We start from the raw sequence: 23296 nt of genomic DNA on the forward strand, positions 1-23296 counted from the left end.
CCAGGCTGGCTGAGGAAGCAGGCTGCTCTCAGGGGTGTCCTAGAAGCTTCCTTCTGCCTCAGGGGGACAAACCATTACAGTGAAAGCCAGCAGGGGTCAGCAATCATCAAACCTCCTGGATTTTAGTCGCCAGGTGGAGGAGAAGGGCACCGGGATTACATTGGCTAAGATCTCTGAATACAATCCTTTCCTCTGGGTGGATGGTCTTGGAAAATGAAGCCTACAAAGTGACATAGAAGATTGACTCACGGAATTGTCTCCGAGTCCTGGAGAAACCAGAACAACTGGTTTTCCCAGCAGTTTCATTGAACAGGGGTTAACCCACAGGAGCTGGTTGAGGAAGCCAATTTCCACACCAGAACTGGTTGATTGACTCAAGGTCATTGCGCACGTGCTGGCATCACCAAATTTAGCATCACTGTCATCTGCTATCAATTCAGTTTCATTATCTTTCTTACCTCGCCCACTGTGGTCTTCTTTGTACTTAGACCCTCTGTTTCTGCTTCTTTGCTGCTTGATGCCAGTCTCTTGGGTCATTTCGGTCCAAACTGCATTTCCATTCAGACTTCAAAAACAAACAAACACCGTGATATTTGGGGGCAGTTGCGCAACAGTGACTGTGCTACAAAACCATTGAGCGGTACACTCCAAATGGGTGAACTGTATGGTATGTGAATGGAATCTCAACAAGCTGTTAAAAACAAAACCCACCCACTTGAAAGGACAGAGTCTAGCCCAAGTGCAGAACCAGTCAATTTACCTTAGTGTTTGTTGCCAATTCTACCAAAATACTTGCTGGGTGAAGAAACTAAGCAGCAAGTCATATTTTCTGTCCATTATGGTCACCTGGGCTACCATGCTGCCCTGCTTCTAAGTCTAGGAATAGGGCACCTGGGTAGCTCAGTGGTTGAGCGTCTACCTTTAAGTTCAGGTCGTGGTCCCGGGGTCCTGGGATCAAGTCCTGCACTGGGTTCCCCGTGGAGAGCCTGCTTCTCCCTCTCCGTGTCTCTGTTTTTCATGAATAAATGAATAAAATATTTAAAATAAATAAATAAATTCTATGAATAATTTAGAGCTAGCTATACATACCAAGTACAGAACCCCCCTTGAGGACTCTGTAGTTTCAATTCTGAGTAGTATTGAACGCTGTAATCGGTTCCCCCAACATACATTTTTTTTATTCTGCTAGATGATGTGTCTTTATTCATTTGACAGACCGAACACAAGCGGAGGAGTGACAGGCAGAGGGAGAGGGAGAAACAGGTTCCCCACTGAGCAAGGACCTGATACAGGGCTCGATCCCAGAACCCTGGATCCTGATTTGAGCCAAAGGCAGATGCTCAACCTGCTGAGCCACCCAGGCATCCCGGTGATTTGTCTTTAGACCAGTGATTCTTAAGCTTGGCCTCACATAGAGGCCTCATACTTAAAATTTGTCAATGCCCAGGTCCTACTCCAGACCAATTAAATCGGAGTCTGGAAATGGGTTAAGTTTAAAGTCCCCCCCCCCCCCCCCGTGGTTTTAATGTGTAACCAGCAGTCTAAACCATTGGTTTAAAGGATCCCCTTTCTACAGTGAGATATAATTTCATACTCATTAGGATGACTTATTTATGTATTTATTTTATTATTATTTTTTTAAGAGAGGCAGGGGGAGGGGAAGAGAGAGAATCTTAACCCCATAGGGCTTGATCTCATGACCCTGAGATCATGACCGGAGCTGAAATCAAGAGTTGGATCCTTAACTGAGCCACCCAGACACCCCTAGGATGGCTATTATTAAAACAAAACAGAAAGTAATACGTTCTGGTGCGAATGTGGAGAAATCGGAACACTTGTGCATTGCTGGTAAGAATGTAAAATGATTTAGTCTGGGGGTACCTCGGTTGGCTCAGGTCATGGTCTGAGGTCCTGGGATTGGGCACCACAGGTGCACTCAGTAGGGAGCCTGTTTCTTTCTCCCTCTCCCTCTGCTCCTTCCCCCACTGATGCTCTCTCTCTCTCATATAAGTAAATAAATTCTTTAAAAAAATGATAATGTCTGCTTTAAAAAAAATGGTTTAGCCTTGTGGAAAACAGTATGGAGGTTCTTCAGAAAATGAAACATGGAATTGCCATATGATTCAGCAATTCTACTTCTGGTGCATACCTAAAAATAATGAAAGCAGAAAAAAAAAAAGAAATGAAAGCAGAGATGTGAGCAGGTATTTGTGCACTCATATTTATAACAGCATTATTTGCAATAGCCAAAAGGTAGAAGTAACCCAAGTGTCCTCTGACAGATGAATGGATAAACAAAATACACAAACACACACAGAGTTGAATGGAAAATTATTCAACTCTAAAAAGCTCATCCATGCTGCCACATGGATGAACCTTGAGGATATTATGCTAAGTGATACAATATTTGTATAGAATCACTGTTGGAGGGCGCCTGGGTGGCTCAGTGGTTGAGCATCTGCCTTTGGCTCAAGGTGTGACCCTGGGTCCTGGGATCAAGTCCCACGTTGGACTCCCTGCAGGGAGCCTGCTTCTCCCTCTGCCTGTGTCTCTGCCTCTCTCTGTGTCTCTCCTGAATAAATTTTTAAAAATCTTTAAAAAAAAAGAAAAATGAAAAAGTTCTGGAAATGGATGGTAGTGATGGTTGCACAACAGTGTGAAATGTACTTAATGCCACTGTACTGTATATTTACAATTGGTTAATGTGGTGAATCTTATTTATTCATTTTTGTGTGTGTGTGAATCTTATTTTGTGTATATTTTACCGCAATAAAAAGAGATGTCCTTTCCAAGGATAGGTATCTGATCCAATTCATGCCAATGACACAGGGGGAGATACTTCCTGGAGGGCTTCTGGGAAAAACTTCCTCATTCTTAGAAGAGAGCAGCAGGATGAGATGTTCTTTATTGTTTCTCTGGACTTGGCATCTGAGGATCTGTAGCTCTCTTGGGACCAGCCTGAGGATGAAGCCAACATCCAGGGCAGCAGATAGATGGAAAGGTACAGGCCCTCGATGATGTCATTAAGCTCCAGACCCAATGGACTAAGAACTCAGTCTTAGGGTTTATTGTTAGAAATAAGACAACAGGCCTAGAATAGGGTCACTTAGCTAAGTGCACGTCAACACACGGGGAGTTTTTTTTTAAAGATGTTTCTTTTTTTTTTTTTAAGATTTTACTTATTTATTCATGAGAGACAGAGAGAGAGCGAGAGAGAGAGAGAGAGAGAGAGAGAGAGGCAGAGACAGAGGTAGAGGGAGTAGCAGGCTCCATGCAGGAAGCCTGATGTGGGACTCGATCCCGGAACTCCGGGATTGTGGCCTGGACTGAAGGCTGAGCCACCTGGGCTGCCCATCTTTCTTCCTTTATTTAAAGGATTTTATTTATTTATTCATAAGAGACAAAGAGAGAGAGGCAGAGAGACAGGGAGAGGAAGAAGCAGGCTCCCTGCATGGAGCCTGATGCAGGACTCGATCCCGGGGATTCCAGGGCTCGGGATCACACCCCAAGCCGAAGGCAGATGCTCAACCACTGAGCCATCCAGGTGTCCCAACACACTAAGACTTAACTTAATTTTGGTTCTGGCCTCTCCCAGAATTGGCATCTTAAATCAATCAGAAATCACCTGGTCAGCACTAATGAGGTCATCTGCCTAAGAGACCCCTGCTGTCCGCCAAAGGAAAGTGACCTTGCCACAACCAATCTTCCTTTTTGCTAGCATAATTTCCTTGTCCGGCTCCCTGCTGTCTGTAGAAGTCTTTCATTTTGTTCAGCTCTTCAGAGCTCCTTTCTGCCTGCTAGAGGGAATGCTGTTTAATTCATGAATCATTGAATAAAGCCAATAAGATCTTTAAAATTCAACCAGTTGAATTTTTAAAGTAATCATGTAAAATAATACATTTCTTGTGGCTAAATCTAGTTTGAATTGAAATTTCTGTAACTTGTTTTCTGAAAGGATCTTGACACTTATACAAGTACTGTTGGTACAAAAAAATTTTGGAAATAACCTAAAAGCCTATGAGTGGGAAAATGGACAAATAAAAAAGAAGTATAAACATAGATGGAGTTACTCTATAGCAGTTAAAAGACAAACACAGGAAGTGAAACGCAGGCTTTATAAATGTAAATCATGCAACAGTACAGTGGTCTTTCATTGCGTTGTATGTTGTATGTGTAAACATGTTTTTTAAAAAATTAGGTGGATCATATTTTTAAAAATATTTTATTATTTATTCTTGAGAGGCAGAGATATAGGCAGAGGGAGAAGCAGGCTCCCCCCAGGGAGCCTGATGTGGGACTCAGGACCCCAGGATCACAACCTGAGCCAAAGGCAGATGCTCAACCACTGAGCCACCCAGGCACACCAGCCCTGATAAGTTTTCTGAGGCTAATTACGGGGGGAGGGGCAGGACACACTATCAGAAATGGAACCACTGGGGATCCCTGGGTGGCTCAGTTGTTTAGCTCCTGCCTTTGGCCCAAGACATGATCCTGGAGTCCCGGGATCGAATCCCACATTGGGCTCCCTGCATGGAGCCTGCTTCTCCCTCTGCCTGTGTCTCTGTCTGCCCCCCACCCCATCTGTGTCTCTCATGAATAAATAAAATCTTAAAAAAAAAAAAAGGAACCACTGCCCAAATTGCCAATGTTCTATTTTATGAATATCCCAGAATTTTAAGGGAGTTTATTTATTTATTTATTTATTTATTTGACACACAGAAAGAGAGGCAGAGACATAGGCAGAGGGAGAAGGAGGCTTCTTGTAAGGAGCCTGATGTGGGACAGGATCCCAGGACCCTAGGATCATGCCCTGAGCCAAAGGCAGATGCTGAACCACTGAGCCACCAGGGGTTCCTCTTAATAATTTTTTAAAATTTTATTTTAGAGAGAGAGAGGACAGGTAGGAGGGTCAGAAGGAGAGAGAATTTCAGGCAGACAGCATGCTGAGCATGGATTGGGATCTCACCTGAGATCCTGAAATGAACCAAAACCAAGAGCAGGATGCTCAACCAACTGCACCACCCAGGGACCCCTGAATTGTTCCCTTTAAAATGGTACGTTTTATATCATGTGGGTTTCATCTCAATAAAATAATTTTTTAAAAGATTTTAATTTATTCATGAGAGACACAGAGGGAGAGAGAGAGGCAGAGACACAGGCAGAGGGAGTCCCCTGATTTGGGACTCGATCCCGGGACTCTAGGATCAGGCCCTGGGCTGAAGGTGGCGCTAAACCGCTGAGCCACCTGGGCTGCCCTCAATAAAAGAATTTTTAAAAAAGTTTTAAGTAGGGGATACCTGGATGGCTTGGTGCTTTGGCGCCTGCCTTTGGCCCAGGGCGTTATCCTGGAGTCCGGGTATTGAGTCCTGCATCAGGCTCCTGGCAGGGAGCCTGTTTCTCCCTCCTCCTGTGCCTCACCTCTCTCTCTTTCTCTCTCTCTCTAGGTCTATCATAAATAAATAAATCTTAAAAAAAAAAAGTTTTAAGTAATCCCTATACCCAATGTGGGGCTTGAACTCATGACCCTGAGATCAAGAGTCATATGTTCTTCCAACTGAGTCAGGCGACCGATAAAAGAATTTTTTAAAACAATTTGCTTCTTGTAGGAAAATCCAAACATAAAAGTAAAAAATTGCAATTTCTTCTTTTAGCTACTTTCCATTCACATCCAATCCCATCCCACACACTTTCCATTAACTGTTTAATATGTAACTGTCCACACTTTAAAGTTTTATAGCATACAAAATGATACATATGTCTCATTCTCTCAAATGTTTACTGAGCACTTTATCCATGCCAGGCAACAGTTGTAGGCGATGAGAACACAATAGCAAGTCAGAGTCAGGGAATTAATTTTCCAGTAGGAGGAGATGGGCAGTAGGCACGGAGACCAGTAAGAACTTCAGATTGTGATAAGGCATCTGAAAAAAATAAAAAATAAAACTGGGTAACAGGGTAGAGAGTGATGTGATGTGGGTTGGTGGAGGGTCAGGATGGCTAGGAGAGGACACATAGGAGCTGAATGACAATGAGCTGGAGAGGTGAAGATCTAGGGAAAGAGCATCCAGAGAGTAGAAAAAAACTAGATGCTTTTAAAGAAATAGGATCGTACTAGATATACTGATCCACTCTATATTCTACACATATAAGACATATTGCTCTTCCTTACTTCACCACATATTATTTTTTAAGATTTTATTTATTTATTCATGAGAGACACACACAGAGAGGCAGGGACATAGGCAGAGAGAGAAGCAGGCTCCCTGCAGGGAGCCCAGTGCGGGACTTGATCTCAGGACCCAGGATCATGACCTGAGCCAAAGGTAGATGCCCAACCACTGAGCCACCCAGCTGCCCCACTTCACCATATGTTATAGATGGATTTTCCCTTCAGCACCAAGTCTGTGTGACTTTTTGAAAGCTGCATATTATTGCATACTGTTGCTATCCATCACATATTGAGTCATAATATCCCTGTTGATGGACGTTTAGGTTGTTTCTGGTTTCTGTTCCAAAAATGCTGAAAGGACAGCTTTTTACACTCGTGTTTGTATTCCTATGGAAAACATTTCCAGGAGTGGCCCTGCTACCTGAGTCCATCTGTAGGTACACGTTTTCATCCCCTAAAACCTCTGGGATGGCCCTGAGTTTTCACATCAGCTTCATGTTTAGAAGCATAAAAGACACACTTATTTATTGAGGCAGGGAGCCAAATGCAGGCTTGCAGTAAAGTGGTTGTCCAGCTAACCCTGTGTGTTCATGGAGCACAGAGCAAGACATCCTTGGGAAAACACGCTCTTTATGTTGACAGTCCTGTGTCCCAATAGCCCTAAATGAGTATAAAAGGGCAGTATGGTCCAAAACTCCCGATTGATGCACTAATTCATTCATGAAACATTTGTTAAGCATGTTTTCTATGCCAGGCATCACTCTGGGCATTGGGGACATAAAGAAGATGAAAAGATGCTGACCTCAAGTCATTCAATCTTAGCACAACAGCAATTATCAAGAAGAGCCTCTCACTTTCCTGCTGGAGCAGTGCCCCAACCCTGGCAGGTCACAGCTTTTGAAAACCAATGGAGTGGATTCTTTTCTGAATTTCCATAATTATCCTATTCAGGGACATGGAAGTTAATGACATCAACTGCTTTTCTAAGCTGTGGGGCTCAGCAGTTTTTGTCTTTGTCTCTTGAAAAAGCTTGTGGGCACAAAGACACTGCTAATTTAATTAGATCTGAAGAACTAACCTAAGAGGGATCCGTCATCCAGTGCCCTATGGGTGATGCATGTTGAAGTATGGCATCCAGTGACAAAGCAGCTGAAGGACAGTACGGGTCACTCTTCGAGTCAGTTGCTTTTTTTGACATTTGTGTGTGTGTTGACTTTTTTTTTTTTCTTCTTAGGAATAGGGTAGGGAGTGCCAGTCTTGAGTGAGGAGGCACTTTATTTTGGACACACTGTATTTTCTTCCGTGTTGTGAATATAATATAAAAATATCTCAATAGCAATGCAGGTCTCCCTTATATAACGGAAGATCTGATTTTTATTTATTTATTTATTTTACATCAATTGTTACTAAGGTTTGGGTAAATCCGAGGGCAATCAGTTAATACCAAATTTAAAGTGGGACGGTCTTAAGAAAGATTTAAAATGGGTCTTCAGGGCAGCCCTGGTGGCGCAGTGGTTTGGTGCCGCCTGCAGCCTGGGGTGTGATCCTGGAGACCCCGGATGGAGTCCCACATCGGGCTCCCTGTATGGAGCCTGCTTCTCCCTCTGCCTGTGTCTCTGCCTCTCTCTGTCAATAAATAAATAAAATCTAAAAAAATAAATAAATAAAATGGGTCTTCAGAGAACTATATTAATAGGCTGCAACCTGAACTTTGTATGAATCAGGGGGATACATCATCTGTCGTGGAAAAAAAAAGGAAAAATCAATACCCAGAAGATTAAAAAAAAAAAAAAATATATATATATATATATATCCAGAAGATTTCAGGGAGCCTTGACCACAGAGTTGAAGAAAAAGTTAAGGCCAGGTTTGTTTTAAGGAGGGTCTCTCGTTTCTTCACATTTACAGCACTTGATACCCTCAAGTGTGGAGTTCAAGGAAAAAAAAAATTCATAAAAATTGCTAAATATTAAACACAATTTTAAACTTTAGCATAAGGATTTGTTTTGAAAGGTACTAGACAGCTGTTTTTGAGCTGTCTCATTAATGGGCTGAGTCCTCTTTTATCGTTAAGATACAGATGTTTAGGGATCCCCCGGGTGGGTCAACAGTCAGTGCCTGCCTTGGGCCCAGAGCGTGATCCCGGGGTCCTGGGATCGAATCCCGCGTCGGGCTCCCTGCGTGGAGCCTGCTTCTCCCTCTGTGTCTCTCATAATAAATAAATAAAACCTTAAAAAAAAGAAAAAAGAAAGAGAAAGAAATACAGCTATTTAAAATTCAAATTCACATCTAGATCTAGATTCTGGACCCGAACGTAAGGTTGCTAAGAAACATGCGTTCTCTGAGCGTCTACGCCTTCCCTCTGTAATTTTTAGCAAGTTAGTTGCACTCTGTCTAGACTCCTTGGAGAAAAAGATCAGCAGTAGGTTCCCCGCCCCCGACCCCCCCAACCCCCCTCTACCCCCCCCCCCCCCCAGCCTGGGGCTCCACAGGCCACAACTACAGAAAAAAAACCTCACAGGTACTCGGAACAAGGTTGCTTTCCCACTGCATCTAATCGGGTCTGGGTATTCATCTTTGGCTTTGCTCCCGCCTCCCTCTCCCCTCCCTCATCCCCCCCCGCCCCCCATGTTTACCTAACCTCGGTCCGCTCGAGCCAACTCCACCACCACTGGGAAGAAAAACCCACTTGGCCTAATGGTGCGTCGTACGGAAGCTGGGCGCACCGGAATGACCTTATCAGTTGGATACGTCTGGATACACCGTGGAAGAGGCCCCGGTCCTCGGTTTAGCTGGCGAGGCCCCCGGGCCGGGGGAGGGGAGGAGGGATGGAAAAGTTCGGGGCGGGGGGAGGCTTTCAGTGACTAGTCAAACAGACGGTGAGTCATCCAAAGTTTCCAGCTTAATAACCCCCCCCCCCCCCGCGCCCCGGGGCAGAGCCTGGGCCCCGAGCGCTTTACGAGCCACGCCGCGGCCCAAGTCACCGCCGTCTCGCACCCAGAGAAGGCAGAAGAGGCGAGACGCGCGGCGCCGGCTTTGAAAAGTAGGGCGAAATCCGGCTGCGGGGCGGGGCGGGGCGGGGCAGGCGGGGAGGCCCGGGGAGGCGGGGGCAGAGGACGCACCGGCTGGCGCCGCGGGAGCGCAGGACCGCGGCGAGGACCACCCCGGCGGCCGCAGAGTCGCGCGAGGACGCGCCGCCGCCCCGCCCCCACGGGGTGACAGGTGGGGCCGCCGAGCGACGCCGAGACCTCCGCCTCCTCCCGCTGCCTGCCGGGAGCCCGAGCCGCTTCCGGTTGCTCCGGGTTCCGAACTCCGACTCCCGTCGGCCCCCGGGAAGACCGCAGCGGGGGTGGGGGTGGGGGTGTCGCGCGGGCGCTGCCGGGACTCGTAGTTCGGCCCGCCGCCGCGCTTCGTAGCCGGCAACGCGGACGGGCAGGGCCGGGAACTACCGAGGCGAAGGTACGGGTGGCGGGGAGGAGTCAATCCGCGCCGGCGTGGGGTTGGCGCTGAGGCGGTGCGAGGTGGTTGGGGTTGGGGTTGGGGTTGGGGTGGGAGGAGATCCGCTCGCACACACGAGGAGGGCTGAGCCGCCGCCGCCGCCGTTCGTCGTCGCCGGTGCGGAGTTGGGAGCGGAGCCCTCGCCGCGACGACGCCGGGGATTGTGTCGCGAGTCCCCCGTCTGCCTCGCTGCTTGGCCGGGTCAGCGCGGCCTGCTCCCGCCCGGCCCGTCGCCCCCGCCTCCATTTCCCGCCCTCTCTTCGCCACACACACGGCCCCCCCGATCATGGATCCCGGCAGCGGCGGCGGCGGCGGCGGCGGCGGCGGCGGCGGGAGCAGCAGCAGCAGCAGCGACTCGGCGCCCGACTGCTGGGACCAGGCGGACATGGAGGCGCCCGGGCCGGGACCGTGCGGCGGCGGCCCCTCGGCGGCGGCGGCGGCGGCGGCGGCGGCGGCGGCCGAGGCCCAGCGGGAGCCCCTCAGTGCGGCCTTCAGCCGGCAGCTCAACGTCAACGCCAAGCCCTTCGTGCCCAACGTCCACGCCGCCGAGTTCGTGCCGTCCTTCCTGCGGGGCCCGGCCCAGCCGCCGCCGCCCGCCGCCCCGAGCCACGGAGCCGGCAGCGGCGCGGGAGGCGCTCCGGGTAAAGGGCCGGGAGCCCCCGGGGGTGCGGGTGGGCGCGCCCCGCGGGGCCGGGCCGCACGTGGGGCGCTGACAGCCCCGGCCGGCCGCCCCCCCCGGAGCGGAGCCCGCACAGGGCGCGGGCGGGGCCGCGGCGGGTCAGCGCCACGAGGCCGGGGAGCGGGGCCGGCCGGCGCCGGCGCCGCGGGGGGGCGGGGGGCGCGCTCGCGTGTGTCCCCGCCACCCCAGGCCGCGGCGCGGAGCGTCCCGGAGGAATCCCGAGATGCATTGCAGCGGGGCGCCCCGGCCGCGGCCGTGCGGTGCCCAGGCCGCCCGCCGACGCCCGCCGACGCCCGCCGACGCCCGCCTTGCCTGAAGGGGGCTCGCGCTTCGCCCCCGCCCCCCCCCCGCCCCCTGGCGACACCTTCGCGTGGCCCCAGCCGTCGGCCCGGCCCAGGTTGGCCTCGGCGCGGCCCGCGCCCGCGGCGTGTCCGCCCGTCCGCCCGCCCCACGCGCCCGCAGCGTCTGTTTGGGACTTTTGCAGCCGCCGCGGGCGGGCCGTTCCCCGGCCGAGCTTTTGCGAGGTTCCCAGCCGAACCCCCGCTTCTTTACGAGGATCCTCGGTTCTCAGCACGCTCCCGAGGACTCGTTTACAGGGACGTCGGGCGAGCGGACTTTATAACTTGGCAGATAAAGGCGCTTATTTTAGGAGCTGTCAGCGTGGGTTTAAAGGGGGAAAGGTCGAAAAGGGACTTTGCTCCCGGTGTTAAGGCAGAGCATTGGGGGCCTGGGTCGTGCACGTTCCCACGCAGCTCGTGAGTGGGACCGGATTGCTGATGTTTCCCCGAAGCTGAGTTGCGCTGTCAGTCAGTCTCGGTGGGCATCCCAAGAGTGCTCTAGCAGGCTCGTTTCTTAAGTTGTTGTCATAGTCCTCTCCCCAGAGGCAAAGGAGGTTTGGAGAAGTACTTTGGCGAGGTGCGTATGTGAGGACGGAGCTTGGGTTTGGTTGCTTTGTTGATTGGCTTTTTTTTTTTTTTTTAAGATTTTATTTATTCATGATAGACCTAGAAAGAGAGAGAGAGAGAGGGGCAGAGACACAGGCGGAAGCAAAAGCAGGCTCCATGCCTGGAGCCCAACGCGGGACTCGATCCCGGGTCTCCAGGATCACGCCCTGGGCCAAAGGCAGGCGCCTAACCGCTGAGCCACCCAGGGACCCCCTGTTGATTGGTATTTTATTTGCATAGGCAGTTGATGTTTTCCTTTCCAATAAGGAAATTCAGTTCTTTTTTTTTTTTCCCCTAGATCAAGCCATTTCGGCTGCCCAAACTAGTTCCTTGCCAGCTCCTTAAAGTGTTGGTTTCCCTGTACTTTATCATGTAGATTCCTTTTATCCAGCCATTTTCTCTGTGGCCCTCCCTGCTTCCTTTGGAGCGGCCCGCACCACTTGGGCCGCCCGTAGAACTCCGTTTCCAGCCTAAGTAGCCATCAGAGCCCTCAGCCATCCAAGGGCAGTCATCCTGAGAGAAATGGTCAGGAACGATGGTTATTGTTGAGTGGCTGGGCAGTACATCTTACACCAGGGGGGCTGCTTTTCTCTTCCTGGTATTTGCCAATTTCAGCTTTATTCTTAACACTTTTCCCTGTGACATTGCTAGGAGTTGGCGATGTAAAAGTGTGTGGGGAAGTGGTTGTTAGTAAGGAAATTCCCTACATTGCGATCGTTTTTTTCTTTTTGTTATCAGAAACCTATTTTGGTGTGACTTTATCAGATGCTTCTACAATATGTCTCTGAATCTTAAAAAATAATCCTCTGTAGGATGTTTATTTGTTTATTTTAAGAATTTTGGCTTTTTTTTTTTTTTAGTTTTTTTTTTTTCAAAGATTTTTATTTATTCATGAGAGACAGAGAGAGGCAGAGACACAGGCAGAGGGAGAAGCAGGCTCCATGCAGGAGCCCAATGTGGGACTCGATCCTGGATCCACGGATCACGTCCTGAGCCAAAGGCAGACGCTCAACTGCTGAGCTACCCAGGCGCCCCTGTAGGATGTTTATTTGGAAAAGAATGGGTTTTCTAATCTCATGTCCAGAGTTTTATGTTAGATCGCATGTTCCAGCCCATTCAGGTCCATAAAATACCACCCTTAGAACAGGGAACTGTGCTTGGAAGAAGCAGGGGAAAAGTTGGAAATAGTACTTAGATTGAAATTCACGGTGGGGCGGGGGACCATAAAATTTGCAACTTTTTTTTATAGTGAGGAAATAGTCAGTAGGGCAAGCATGTTTTCTTTTGTTGTTAAGCCATAGCTGAAATTTGTGGTGGGTGTGTTTTGAAACTAAATACCAGGAGAGCTCTTGAAGGATTCTAGAGATAGACCATGAGAATGAATGACTTGTAAAATGTGTCTATCTAGAATGAATATCTGTCATTTCTGGAGGAAACGGTCTCCTTCTTTCCTCCCTCCTTCCCTCCCTCCCTTCCTCTCTTTTTTTGGAAATCCAGTGGGCCTTGAGCAGGAGGAGGAAGATGTTTTTGCCCAAAGTGTCATTCACCTTACTGGAGGGCTGCTTGTTATGCCTGTTTCTTAGCCGTCCCAAGTCAGAACTTGGGATTCAGTGTTGACCTTGAATCTTTTTGAAAATTTAATACAGGTTTCCAAAGGAATGATTAAGTAGAACACATTTAAGTGTAATTAAGTATAATTCGTTTAAATATAATTCTCCGCAGATCCAAGTAAATTGGCTAAGTGATGCTCCTTAAAGTAGAGGTCCTGAAATGAATGAAAATGTGTAAGATGAATTACTTGTACTAGAACTAACATTTTCTGTGATAGACTGTACTTGAAGTTCCACCTTGCACCCAGTTCAGTCTTTGTTGTTGTTAAATGAGAAACAGATTTAATGGTGGTGATCTGGGTTGCTTGGTGTCTTGGTTTATTTGGGCTGCTGTAACAAAATACTCCAGACTAGGTGGCTTTTAAACAACGGAAATTTATTGCTTACAGCTCTGGAGGCTGGAAGCCTGAGACATCAGGGAATCCAGCCTGTTCTGGTGAGAGTCCTCTTCTGGGTTGTCAGCTGCTGACTTCCTGTGGCTCAAAGGAGCTCTATGAGACCTTTTTTTCTTTTTCTTTTTCTTTTCTTTTCTTTTTTTTTTTAAATGAAGGCAATAATCCTATTCCCGAAGAGTCCACCTTCATGACCTAGGACCTCCGAAAGGCCCCACTTAATTTTATCACATTAGGCATTAGGATTTCAATATAGGAATATGAGAGACACACGTTTTTCAGAGCATACATAGCATTTGGACTTTTAGAACAGCCAGAGCTTCTAAAATAGTAGTGTAGTGTTCTTTCTACCACCCCACCCTCAACACCTCTCAAAACTCTGCCACTAAAAGCAGTACAGAGGGATGCCTGGGTGGCTCAGCAGTTGAGTGTCTGCCTTTGACTCAGGGCGTGATCCTGGAGTCCCGGGATCAAGTCTGGTATCAGGCTCCCTGCATGGAGCCTGCTTCTCCCCCTGCCTGTATCTCTGCCTCTCACTCTCTCTCTGTGTCTCTCATGAATAAATAAAATCCTTAAAAAAGAAATAAAATAAAAGCAGTACAGAATAAAACTAGCAGTCCTTAGTAGGCCCTCAGAGGAGGAATTGTCTTCAAAATGTTGCACATTGTATTGTGAAACTTGAATTTTAGAGAGAAATGTTCTCTTTTCTTTTTTTTTAAGATTTTATTTATTTATTCATGAAAGACAGAGAGAGAGGCAGAGACACAGGCAGAGGGAGAAGCAGGCTCCATGCAGGGAGCCCGATGTGGGACTCCATCCGGGTCTCCAGGATCACGCCCTGGGCCAAAGGCAGGCACTAAACCACTGAGCCACCCAGGGATCCCAAAAAATGTTCTATTTTGTAATGTTTGAGTTCCGCTGAATGCCTTTTTGTAGGGGAGAGGTGTTTTTTGTTTTTTGTTTTTTTTTTCCAAAATGAATAAGCTATAATGCACCATTAAAAATTTACCGTTTAGAAATATACAGTAGTGGGACGCCTGGGTGGCTCAGCGGTTGGGTGTCTGCTTTCCAGCTTTGGGCGTGATCCTAGGGTCCCAGGATCAAGTCCCACATTGGGCTCCCTGCATGGAGCTTGCTTCTCCCTCCGCCTTCCTCTCTCTCTGTCATGAATAAATAAACACAATCTTTTAAAAAAGAAATATACAGTAGTTTTTAGTACATTCACAAAGTTTGAGACCATCACCATTTGGTGAATGCTTGTTAGTCACTAGTCTCAAAGGTGACCTCAGCAGAGCCATAAGATCCAGAATCAAAGTAATAATTGTTTTGTCCAGAAGGGCTCTTAGACTTTATTTACATTACACAATACCTGTGGAAATTGATAGATAAATTTAGATAGATAAGATTCTTTTTTTTTTTTTTAAGATTTTATTTATTCATGAGACACAGGCAGAGACATAGGCAGAAGGAGAAGCAGGCTCCCTGTGGGGAGCCTGATATGGGACTTGATCCCAGGACCCCGGGATTATGACCTGAGCTGAAGGCAGATGCTCAATCACTGAGCCACCCAGATGCCCCAGTAGATAAGATTCTTGAGATTTGTTTCTCTTTCTGTAAGACCAGAAGGCCTGCAACAACAATTCTACTGTCAAGGATTTTTCAGGCTTCCATGGAACAGACAGTGGAGTGCAGTAAGAGAGAAGCAGGGAAAAGGATTGTTCCTGGAATTTCTTTTCCTACCTTGATTTACTGATTATTAGACTCTTAGATTTGGGTTCTTTCTTTCTTTCTTCTTTTCTTTCTTTCTTTCTTTCTTTCTTTCTTTCTTTCTTTCTTCTTTTCTTTCTTTTCTTTCTTTCTTTCTTTCCTTTCTTTATTTCTTTCGATTTTTATTTATTCATGAGAGACACACAGAGGAATAGAGATATAGGCAGAGGGAAAGGCAGCCTCTTCACAGGGAGCCCCATGTGGGACTCAATCCCAGGACCCCAGGATCGCTCCCTGAGCCAAAGTTGGACGCTCAACCCCTGAGCCACCTAAGCGTCCCATTAGATTTGGGTTCTTATTTCATGATTTTACAAGCTTGAATGGCCGGAGTATGGAGAACTATGTAACAAGCGAATGCATTGACTGGTGCTGTGCCACATCAAGCAGCTTTTTAAACTGTTAGAATTTTTGATTGGTAATAAACTCACTTTGGGGCAGGTTTTATTTAGCGTAGTTAGTACATAGCTTTGTGCCTTCTTTTGGCCTTTGCTTATTTTTCACCTTTTCTGGAATGAAAAGACAGCAATTAAAATTTATCATGCCAGTTAGAGAAATGTACAGGACAGATTTTAAGCCTTATCTTCTTGCATTTGTTCACTGGGGAGGAGATACCTTTTTTGAAAACAAAAAGTTTTTTTTTTTTTTTTTTTAATTTTTATTTATTTATGATAGGAACACAGTGAGAGAGAGAGGCAGAGACACAGGCAGAGGGAGAAGCAAGCTCCATGCACCGGGAGCCCGACGTGGGATTCGATCCCGGATCTCCAGGATCGCGCCCTGGGCCAAAGGCAGGCGCCAAACCGCTGCGCCACCCAGGGATCCCAAGTTTTTTTTTTTTTTTTTAAGAGAGAGTGCACACACAAGGAGGGGCAGAGGGAGAGAGAATCCCAAGCAGACTCCTTGCACATTGAGCTTGGAACCCATGGAGGGGCTCGATCTCAGGATCCTGAGATGACCACTGGAGCCTAAACCAAGAGTTGGACACTTAACTGGCTGAGCCACCCAGGTGTCCCAAAGAGGAAATGTCTTAAAGTGTTAAAGTAGTATTGTCTTTCTGTTGAAAAGAAAGGAATGAAAGAGGTTTGATAACCTTTTGGAGTGAATTAGCAGAAGTAGAATGGATTGTTTTGAGATGTGAATCTCTGGCTTTGCTTATATATATAGCAATTAACCAACAAACGTTTGAAGGCCTTTAGAACACAGGGTGATGCTGTGCTAGGTACTTGAAGGGATGCTACCAAGATGATTAAGTTGTGACCCTCAAGGAGCCTGGAAAGGAATGGATCAAATACCTATTTTACTCTAATGAGAGCCCCAACATGGTAAGAGGGCCATACAGAGCTTTCAAAACTGAGAGGAGGAATCGTTCACACTTTTCCTTAGGTAAGTGGTTTCAGTCCTGTCACCCTAATCATAAAACTAGAGATCTATTTTCTGCTAAGTGTTCTTTGTGAATACCTTGGGGTCTTTTTAAATTGAGATCTAATTTACATATACAACTTACCCTTGTGTTTCTCTGTTTTATTAAGTTTCCTAGGAACTTGCTGGAGTAGAGCATTGGTTATCTTTTTACATTAATTGAAGTATAGTTGACACACAATGTTACATTAGTTTCAGGTGTACAATATAGTGGTTCCTCCCACAACAAGTATAGCTCCCGTCTGTCACCAGGCAGCTGCTATTACAGTCCCACTGACTATTCCTTGTGCTAGAGCTTGCATTCCTATTAGCATCGCTTGCTCTTCTTTTTAGACTATTTGTTGTCTCTTTCATATGAACAGCCCTGAGCTACCGCAGTTCTGGTAGTGTATCTGTTGGGCATGTTAATTTAGGATTGCATCCTTCTATTTGCAGTTCTTAAAAATCTTTGGGAAGCAAGAATCGGCCGCTAGTTGAAGATTCTTGATTGTTCTGAGACCCTTAGACTCCTTTTTTAACTGTCATCGTTGATTCATATCAAAGCTGCTTAAAAGTTTTGTCCTTGCTTTCAGTAGATCTTAACAAAGCATGGCTGGGCTGTAGATGTATTTGTTTTTTTTCATAAATGGCTTTGTTCTGAGGAAAACCAACTGTTACCGTACTCCAAGTTGAACCAGATCCCCAGCATAATTCTACTTTCCAGGTGAGAGAAACTGTAAGGATTTTCTGAGCATCTTTTATTAGCCTGGCCTGAGAGTGGTGACGCCAAATTCCAGACCACATTCCGACTAGGTAATGATAGTCACTTGAAACAAACAAAAAGTGCATACCTGTCAGTGTCATTGAGGCAATTTCCTGGTTGACCATTGCTGCAGAACTCCAGTGGGTTAACCACACTACTAAGTGGCCTGTGTCCATCTCCTTTGGGTAGTTGCTTTTGGTTGCATATAGATGTTTTTCTCTTACTTTGTACCTTATTAGGGCTGTCTGAAATGGTTTCAGATTTATGTATTTCAAGTATACCTCCTTGTTTTTGATGCAGGTGGGATATAAATCATAGATGGATATTTTAGGGTTGTTTGAAGAATACAGTGGGACTTTACAGAAAGCCTAATCAAGTTGGTATGTGGCATTGTGTTAGTGATTAAATAGATAAGATTTTGGAATGTGGGGGCTAGAAATGACTCCAGCAGTAATATAATTGCCTCATTTTTGGATAAAGAAACTGAAGCCTAGAGATGCTAAGTGAAGGCATAAGGTCACTCACTGCTTTAATGACATGGTTGATTCTAGAATCCACATTTGCCAACTGCTAGTTCAGTGCTCTCTGCACACGTCACTATTTAATAATGGGGAAAAGGGTATGCTTAGAGCTGATACTACAACCAGCGTGGGTCTTCTCACTCTGGACTTTGCCTTACATTTCATTCTTAAGTTTTTTTAATTATTAATGGGGCTTTGACCTGCTTGTTGTAATCATAAATTTACTTGGCAGTTACCACTTAATGTGGAATCTTCACAACACTCTCCTCATGTATAGGTGCTGTTAACACATTTTACAGATAAGAAAATTAAGGCTCAGAGAAGCTAAGTAAATTAGCAAGGTGATATCCATGACTACACGGAGAAGCTAGATTAGAATCTAGGTCTGACTTCAAAGCTTATTCTAGTAATGGTTATTTGCTAGCCCTTTCCTTGTGATTTGATATTAAAAGATCTTTTTGGCCGAGATACTTTCTTCAGAAAAGGAGCCCATGACTGTGTGGGCTATGGCACTCTCTGTGTTCTCAGTGTGAGCGGAGTAACATTCTTATAAGGAGGCAGTGCTCTAAAGTAATACCTTGAAATTGCTGCTTTATACATTTTAGGAAACGGTGATGTAAAATAATTTAAACAGCTCTGGCCATGACTGTCTGTGACATCATGCCTTTTATTTTTAGAGTGTTAGGTAATTAAGGCAAAACCATGGACCTTTGTATATGTTCTGTGAGCTCTTCTTTCTGATGTCTGCCTTTACTGTTTCCCGTTTTGTCTCTGGGAGAAAAATAGCTCAGCATGCAGTTTTGGTGAGACTTCCTAGTCACCTGAGTGCTAGAGAAGTTTTAGTTCCTTACTCAGACTGTACTTGAACATTTTTTTTTAAGGTTTTTATTTATTCATTCATGAGAGACACAGAGAAAGAGAGGCAGAGACACAGGCAGAGGGACAAGCAAGCTCCATGCCTGGAGCCCGATGTGGGACTTGATCCTGGGACTCCAGGATCTCGCCCTGGGCCAAAGGCAGGTGCCAAACCGCTGAGCCACCCAGGGATCCCCCCCAGAACATCTTTTGAATATTGTTTCTCTAACCTCTTGTTAAAAAGTTGGCACACAGGAGGTTGGTTTTACTCTATTGAGCCCTAATGGGAATGTGGTAAACATAAGATGACACCAGTACTGCTGAGAAAACTGAGCCAATAAGATCACAAGGAGCTAGCTCTGAAAACCAAGAGAAAGCTGAAGGGATTCAGTAAAATCAGGTGTGTGTTCTGTATGGTCCATGCACTGTGCCAGCCTGTGGGGACTACAAGGGTAGGAAAAAAGTCTCCATATTTCAGAAAACCACTGTTGTTCTGGAAGTCTGTAATGGCCTTGGGAACCAGAAGGAAGATGAGTTTGCACCTGTAATTGAAGGCAGGGTCCTATCCTAGAGGAGTTCTGAGGAGGGATCATTAGCCTTCAGGTGGGGGGCCGGGTCGGGACTGTGATGAGAGTGGAAGATCAGGTGTGGCTGGTTTGTACCGCAGTGGAGGAGAATGTGTGAGCAGCTGGAGCTGTGCACTTGGGGCTCTTTAATTAATTGAAATTAAAATTTAAAATTCAGTTCCTCAGTTGAGGTAAGACCTTTCAAGGGCTTAATAGCCACATGTGACTTGAGACTATCCTGTCATAACAGAGAGAACACATCCATCACTGTAGAAACTTGTATTGGGACAGGATTTTGTCACACTATTCTCACTTCTTTTTTTTTGGGTGCAAAATGATGGTTTTGTTAAAGCATAGCATAGGGATCCCTGGGTGGCTCAGCGGTTTAGCGCCTGCCTTCGGCCCAGGGTGTGATCCTGGAGACCCGGGATTGAGTCCCATGTCGGGCTCCCTGCATGGAGCCTGCTTCTCTCTCTACCTGTGTCTCTGCCTCTCTCTCTGTGTGTCTCATGAATGAATAAATAAAATATTAAAAAAAAAAAAAAACATAGGACAGAAGGAGCAGTTGCCTATTTCTCAGTTGTATACAGTGTAACACATTGTAACTTCTGTGACAGCGCTGAAGTTCTTTTTATTTTTTTCTTTAATGAGCATACAATGTACAGGCCTAAGGAATTCTAGTTAGGGTAGCCCTTTTATAGATTGCTGTTTAGTGTGTAGAGGGTTAAAGATCAGTTTCATTTCTAAAGCAGTACAAATTTAAATTGGTTATTTATGAAATATACAGATTAAGCACTTTTCAAGAATTGGCCACTTTCGTGTTGAAAACATGTGGCTTGAATTGAAACATAACTTTCATTATTAACCACCTGTATGACATTGATTAACTTAACTTGAGCTTTTATCAATGAGCTGGCTGAGGAATCTCCATGTTGAAGGCTTGATTTCATGATGAGATCTTTCATTTCATGTGGGGCTTGAAATCCCCAGTCCTGAGAACAAAGAGTCTCATGTTCTATTGACTGAGCCAGCCAGTTCGCGCCCTTCATGATCAGATCTTTTAAAAATATTTATATTCTTTTAAAAAATTAGAGTGAAATCACGGAGCCCCTGGGTGGCTCTGTTGGTTAAGCATCTGACTCTTGATTTCTGCTAAGCTCACGATCTCAGGGTCATGAGATCTAGCCCCGCAGTGGGCTCCATGCTCAGCTGGGAGTCTGCTGCTCTCTCTCTTTCCCTCAAGAGCTGCACACGCGCACATGTGTGCTCTCTCTTGCTCTCAAATAAATAAATCTTTAAAAACAAAAATTACAGGGACGCCTGGGTGTCTCAGCGGTTGAGCGCCTGCCTTCAGCCCAGGGCATGAACCTGGGGTCCTAGGATTGAGTCCCACAATCAGGCTCCCTGCATGGAGCTTGTTTCTCCCTCTGCCTATGTCTGCCTCTCTCTTTTTCTCTCTGTCTCTGTGTCTCTCATGAATAAATAAAATCTTTAAAAAAAAATTACAGTTCAATCCACATAACAAAATTAACCATTTTAAGGTGAATAATTTAGCCAGTGTTGTGCAACCACACCTCTGTCTAGTTCCAAAACATTTTCATCACCCCAAGAGGAGACCCATTCCCATTAAGCAGTTACTTCCTATTCCCCCCTCCTCCTCCCAGCTTCTGGCAACCACCAGCCTGCTTGTGGGCTCTATGATGGATTTTCCTATTCTGAACATTTTATATGAGTGACCCTTTGTGTCTGGCTTATTTCAGCAGGTTCAAATTTTCTCTAACAGTTTTAAGATTCAGATTATCATCTGTGTTAAAGCACAGGCAATAATATTGGTAACATCCTTCTTGTTTTAAAATTTGTGGTGGTATACCCAGTATCACGTCCAGTTCATTAATCTTCCTTGATCACGAACCAGAGTATTAGTTTCCCTTTTAATTTGGGGTATTGCAGGTTACTCATTGATGCACTCTGATAGCTTTCCCACTTAAGTAGAATTGTTCCTTTTTTTGAATGCTTGATAAGGGTTTATCTCTGAACATGGAAATACCATTGGAAAATAGGAAACCATAATGTCACTCCTCACTCCTCGAGAGATTTACTAGCTTTTCCTTCGCTAGCGGATATGAACTGTGCAGGACTTGAAATCATGGTCATCTGTTTGCTGACTATGAACAAATGACTTTAGGCCTTAGAATTCTCAGCCCGGGCTCCTTAGTAGCTAGTAAAGTCAGAATGAATGTACATTATGAATAAGATCTGAGTAGAATGAACTGGAAAGGGTTGCCTGGGTGTATGTGTGTGTATGAGAAGACGGGTGCAGTTATATTGAGAAGTTTAAATTTAAAAGAACAGCTTGCTATATCTGATTTTTCTGGTTCATTATTGCAAAAATATGAGTTCACAAATGTCGCTGGCATTGCCATTAAGTTTATAATGTGATCTGTCTGAATGGGTGGAAAGCTTTTTTCCACCTTGGGGAAAGTACGGTCAACTTCTTATTTGGGGGCCTTTTAATATGCCTAGGTATATATTAAGCACTTAGTTGTTTTTAGTACTTGACTCTGTCCCTGTGAGCTTTACAAACATAAGGCAAACATAAATAGAATGTTTTGAAAAATAAAGCCACAAACAGATTGTCATTATTTTGCAGCCACGGAGGTGGTCTGGTGATTGATGTCATTATCCTGGAAGTGCCTCACAGTCTTCTGCATGTATTGTGTATTTGTAAGCCTAAGAGTTGGTTCTAGAACTAGGTAGTCAGGTGTGGTATTATTTGGTTTTGTAAAGCTCAGCTGCAGTTTGGGGTGTCTTACTACGTGATCTTTTCCCCCGCCTTAAAACACTGCATCACATCTGACTCAGTTTACTTTTACTGAGTAGTTTTTCAGCAACGGCTGTTTGAAGAAGGGCGAGATGGCACTTGTCTAACTTGGAAAAAGCCCAGTTGGGTTGGGTTTGTCTGCGTGTTAGATGGGAGTGATTGCAGTTATGTATTTCAGGGTGTTTTGGGGGGGGGGGGATTGAATGAGTCAGCACATCAGGGCTCATTAAAATCAATTGGAGGGATCCCTGGGTGGCGCAGCGGTTTGGCGCCTGCCTTTGGCCCAGGGCGCGATCCTGGAGACCCGGGATCGAATCCCACATCAGGCTCCCGGTGCATGGAGCCTGCTTCTCCCTCCGCCTGTGTCTCTGCCTCTCTCTCTCTCTCTGTGACTATCATAAATAAATAAAAAAAAAAATTAAAAAAAAAAATCAATTGGAGTTAATTTCCCCCACCGCCAGTGCTGTGTGGATTTTTGAGTACCTCCGTCTGATCGACACACATCTGATAGTCATGCTGGTTTGATAGAGTTGAGCGTACCTCAGTGCGTTTTAGGGGGAGAGACTCACATGTTGATTATCTGCTTGGTGCCAGGAATTATTTAATAGACTTGAAACAAATGTATTCTCTCATTTAATTTTCTCAGCAGTCCTGTCAGGTGGATAGCATGTCATTTCCAGAATTCCAGTGAAGTAGCTGCATCTCACAACTTGAGGGGACAAGCCAGCATTTAAAGCAGGAGTCAGCTCAGTGCCAGCCCCTTACCACTACCCTGTGCTGCTCTCCTCCATCCCGAGGAGGCACAAAAACTTGGTTCACTTAGCATGCCTGGTTTTCTCTGAAAATGTGACAATTTTCCTTACTCTACCCATAAAATTTTCTTTGAAATAGGAAAACAAAAAGTTAATCTCTATTACACCTGAAGTATAATTCCTGTTCCCTCCCAAACCTTGTTCAAATGATTTTTTGGGGGGAGGGGTGGGGGTGGGAGGACGCCCGGGTGGCTCAGAGGTTGAGCGCTTGCCTACCTGCCTGCGGCCCAGGGTGTGGTCCTGGAGTCCTGGCATTGAGTCCCACATCGGGCTCCCTGCAGGGAGCCTGCTTCTCTCTCTCTGTCTCTCATGAATAAATACATAAAATTTTAAAAAATCAAATGATTTTTTTTCTTATTTTCTGTTAATATCCTGCTAATCATGTAGGCTGGGATCATCTTAGACCTTTCACTCTTCTTCTTGCCAGATGATGCCTCTATTAGCTTTGCCCTCAACCCCTCCTCTCTACTTGTACTGCTCATTTGTTCGGAGGGCAGGCTT

General features: G+C 45.9%; 1 protein-coding gene and 1 long non-coding RNA gene across 6 annotated transcripts in view; one reads left to right on the plus strand and one right to left on the minus strand.

Moving 5' to 3' along the window:
* Positions 1-5759: 5759 nt before the first annotated feature.
* Positions 5760-8942, minus strand: LOC140598318 (uncharacterized). 2 transcript variants are annotated; one of them, XR_012000640.1, is made up of 3 exons: positions 8811-8942; positions 8292-8398; positions 5760-5921 (listed from the first exon to the last, which is right to left on the minus strand). It is a non-coding gene; the product is annotated as an uncharacterized lncRNA (long non-coding RNA). The 2 variants fall into 2 exon arrangements; XR_012000639.1 differs by having other exon boundaries at positions 8806-8927.
* Positions 8943-9100: 158 nt separating this feature from the next.
* The window catches only part of GSPT1 (G1 to S phase transition 1), a 39855-nt gene continuing 25659 nt past the window's right edge, over positions 9101-23296 (plus strand). The window contains exon 1 of one of the 4 annotated variants that reach the window (XM_072753836.1): positions 9101-9212. Coding sequence is in view for 2 of the 4 variants with exons in the window: in XM_072753835.1 (XP_072609936.1) it covers positions 9954-10308 (355 nt within the window). In the remaining 2 variants the exon portion in view is untranslated. Of the gene's footprint in view, positions 9213-9272; positions 9392-9759; positions 10309-23296 lie in introns of those variants that run through there. The other 3 variants (XM_072753837.1, XM_072753835.1, XM_072753834.1) reach the window with 3 other exon arrangements.

Source organism: Vulpes vulpes, chromosome 3 (assembly GCF_048418805.1).
Source record: "Vulpes vulpes isolate BD-2025 chromosome 3, VulVul3, whole genome shotgun sequence".
NCBI lineage: Eukaryota > Metazoa > Chordata > Mammalia > Carnivora > Canidae > Vulpes > Vulpes vulpes.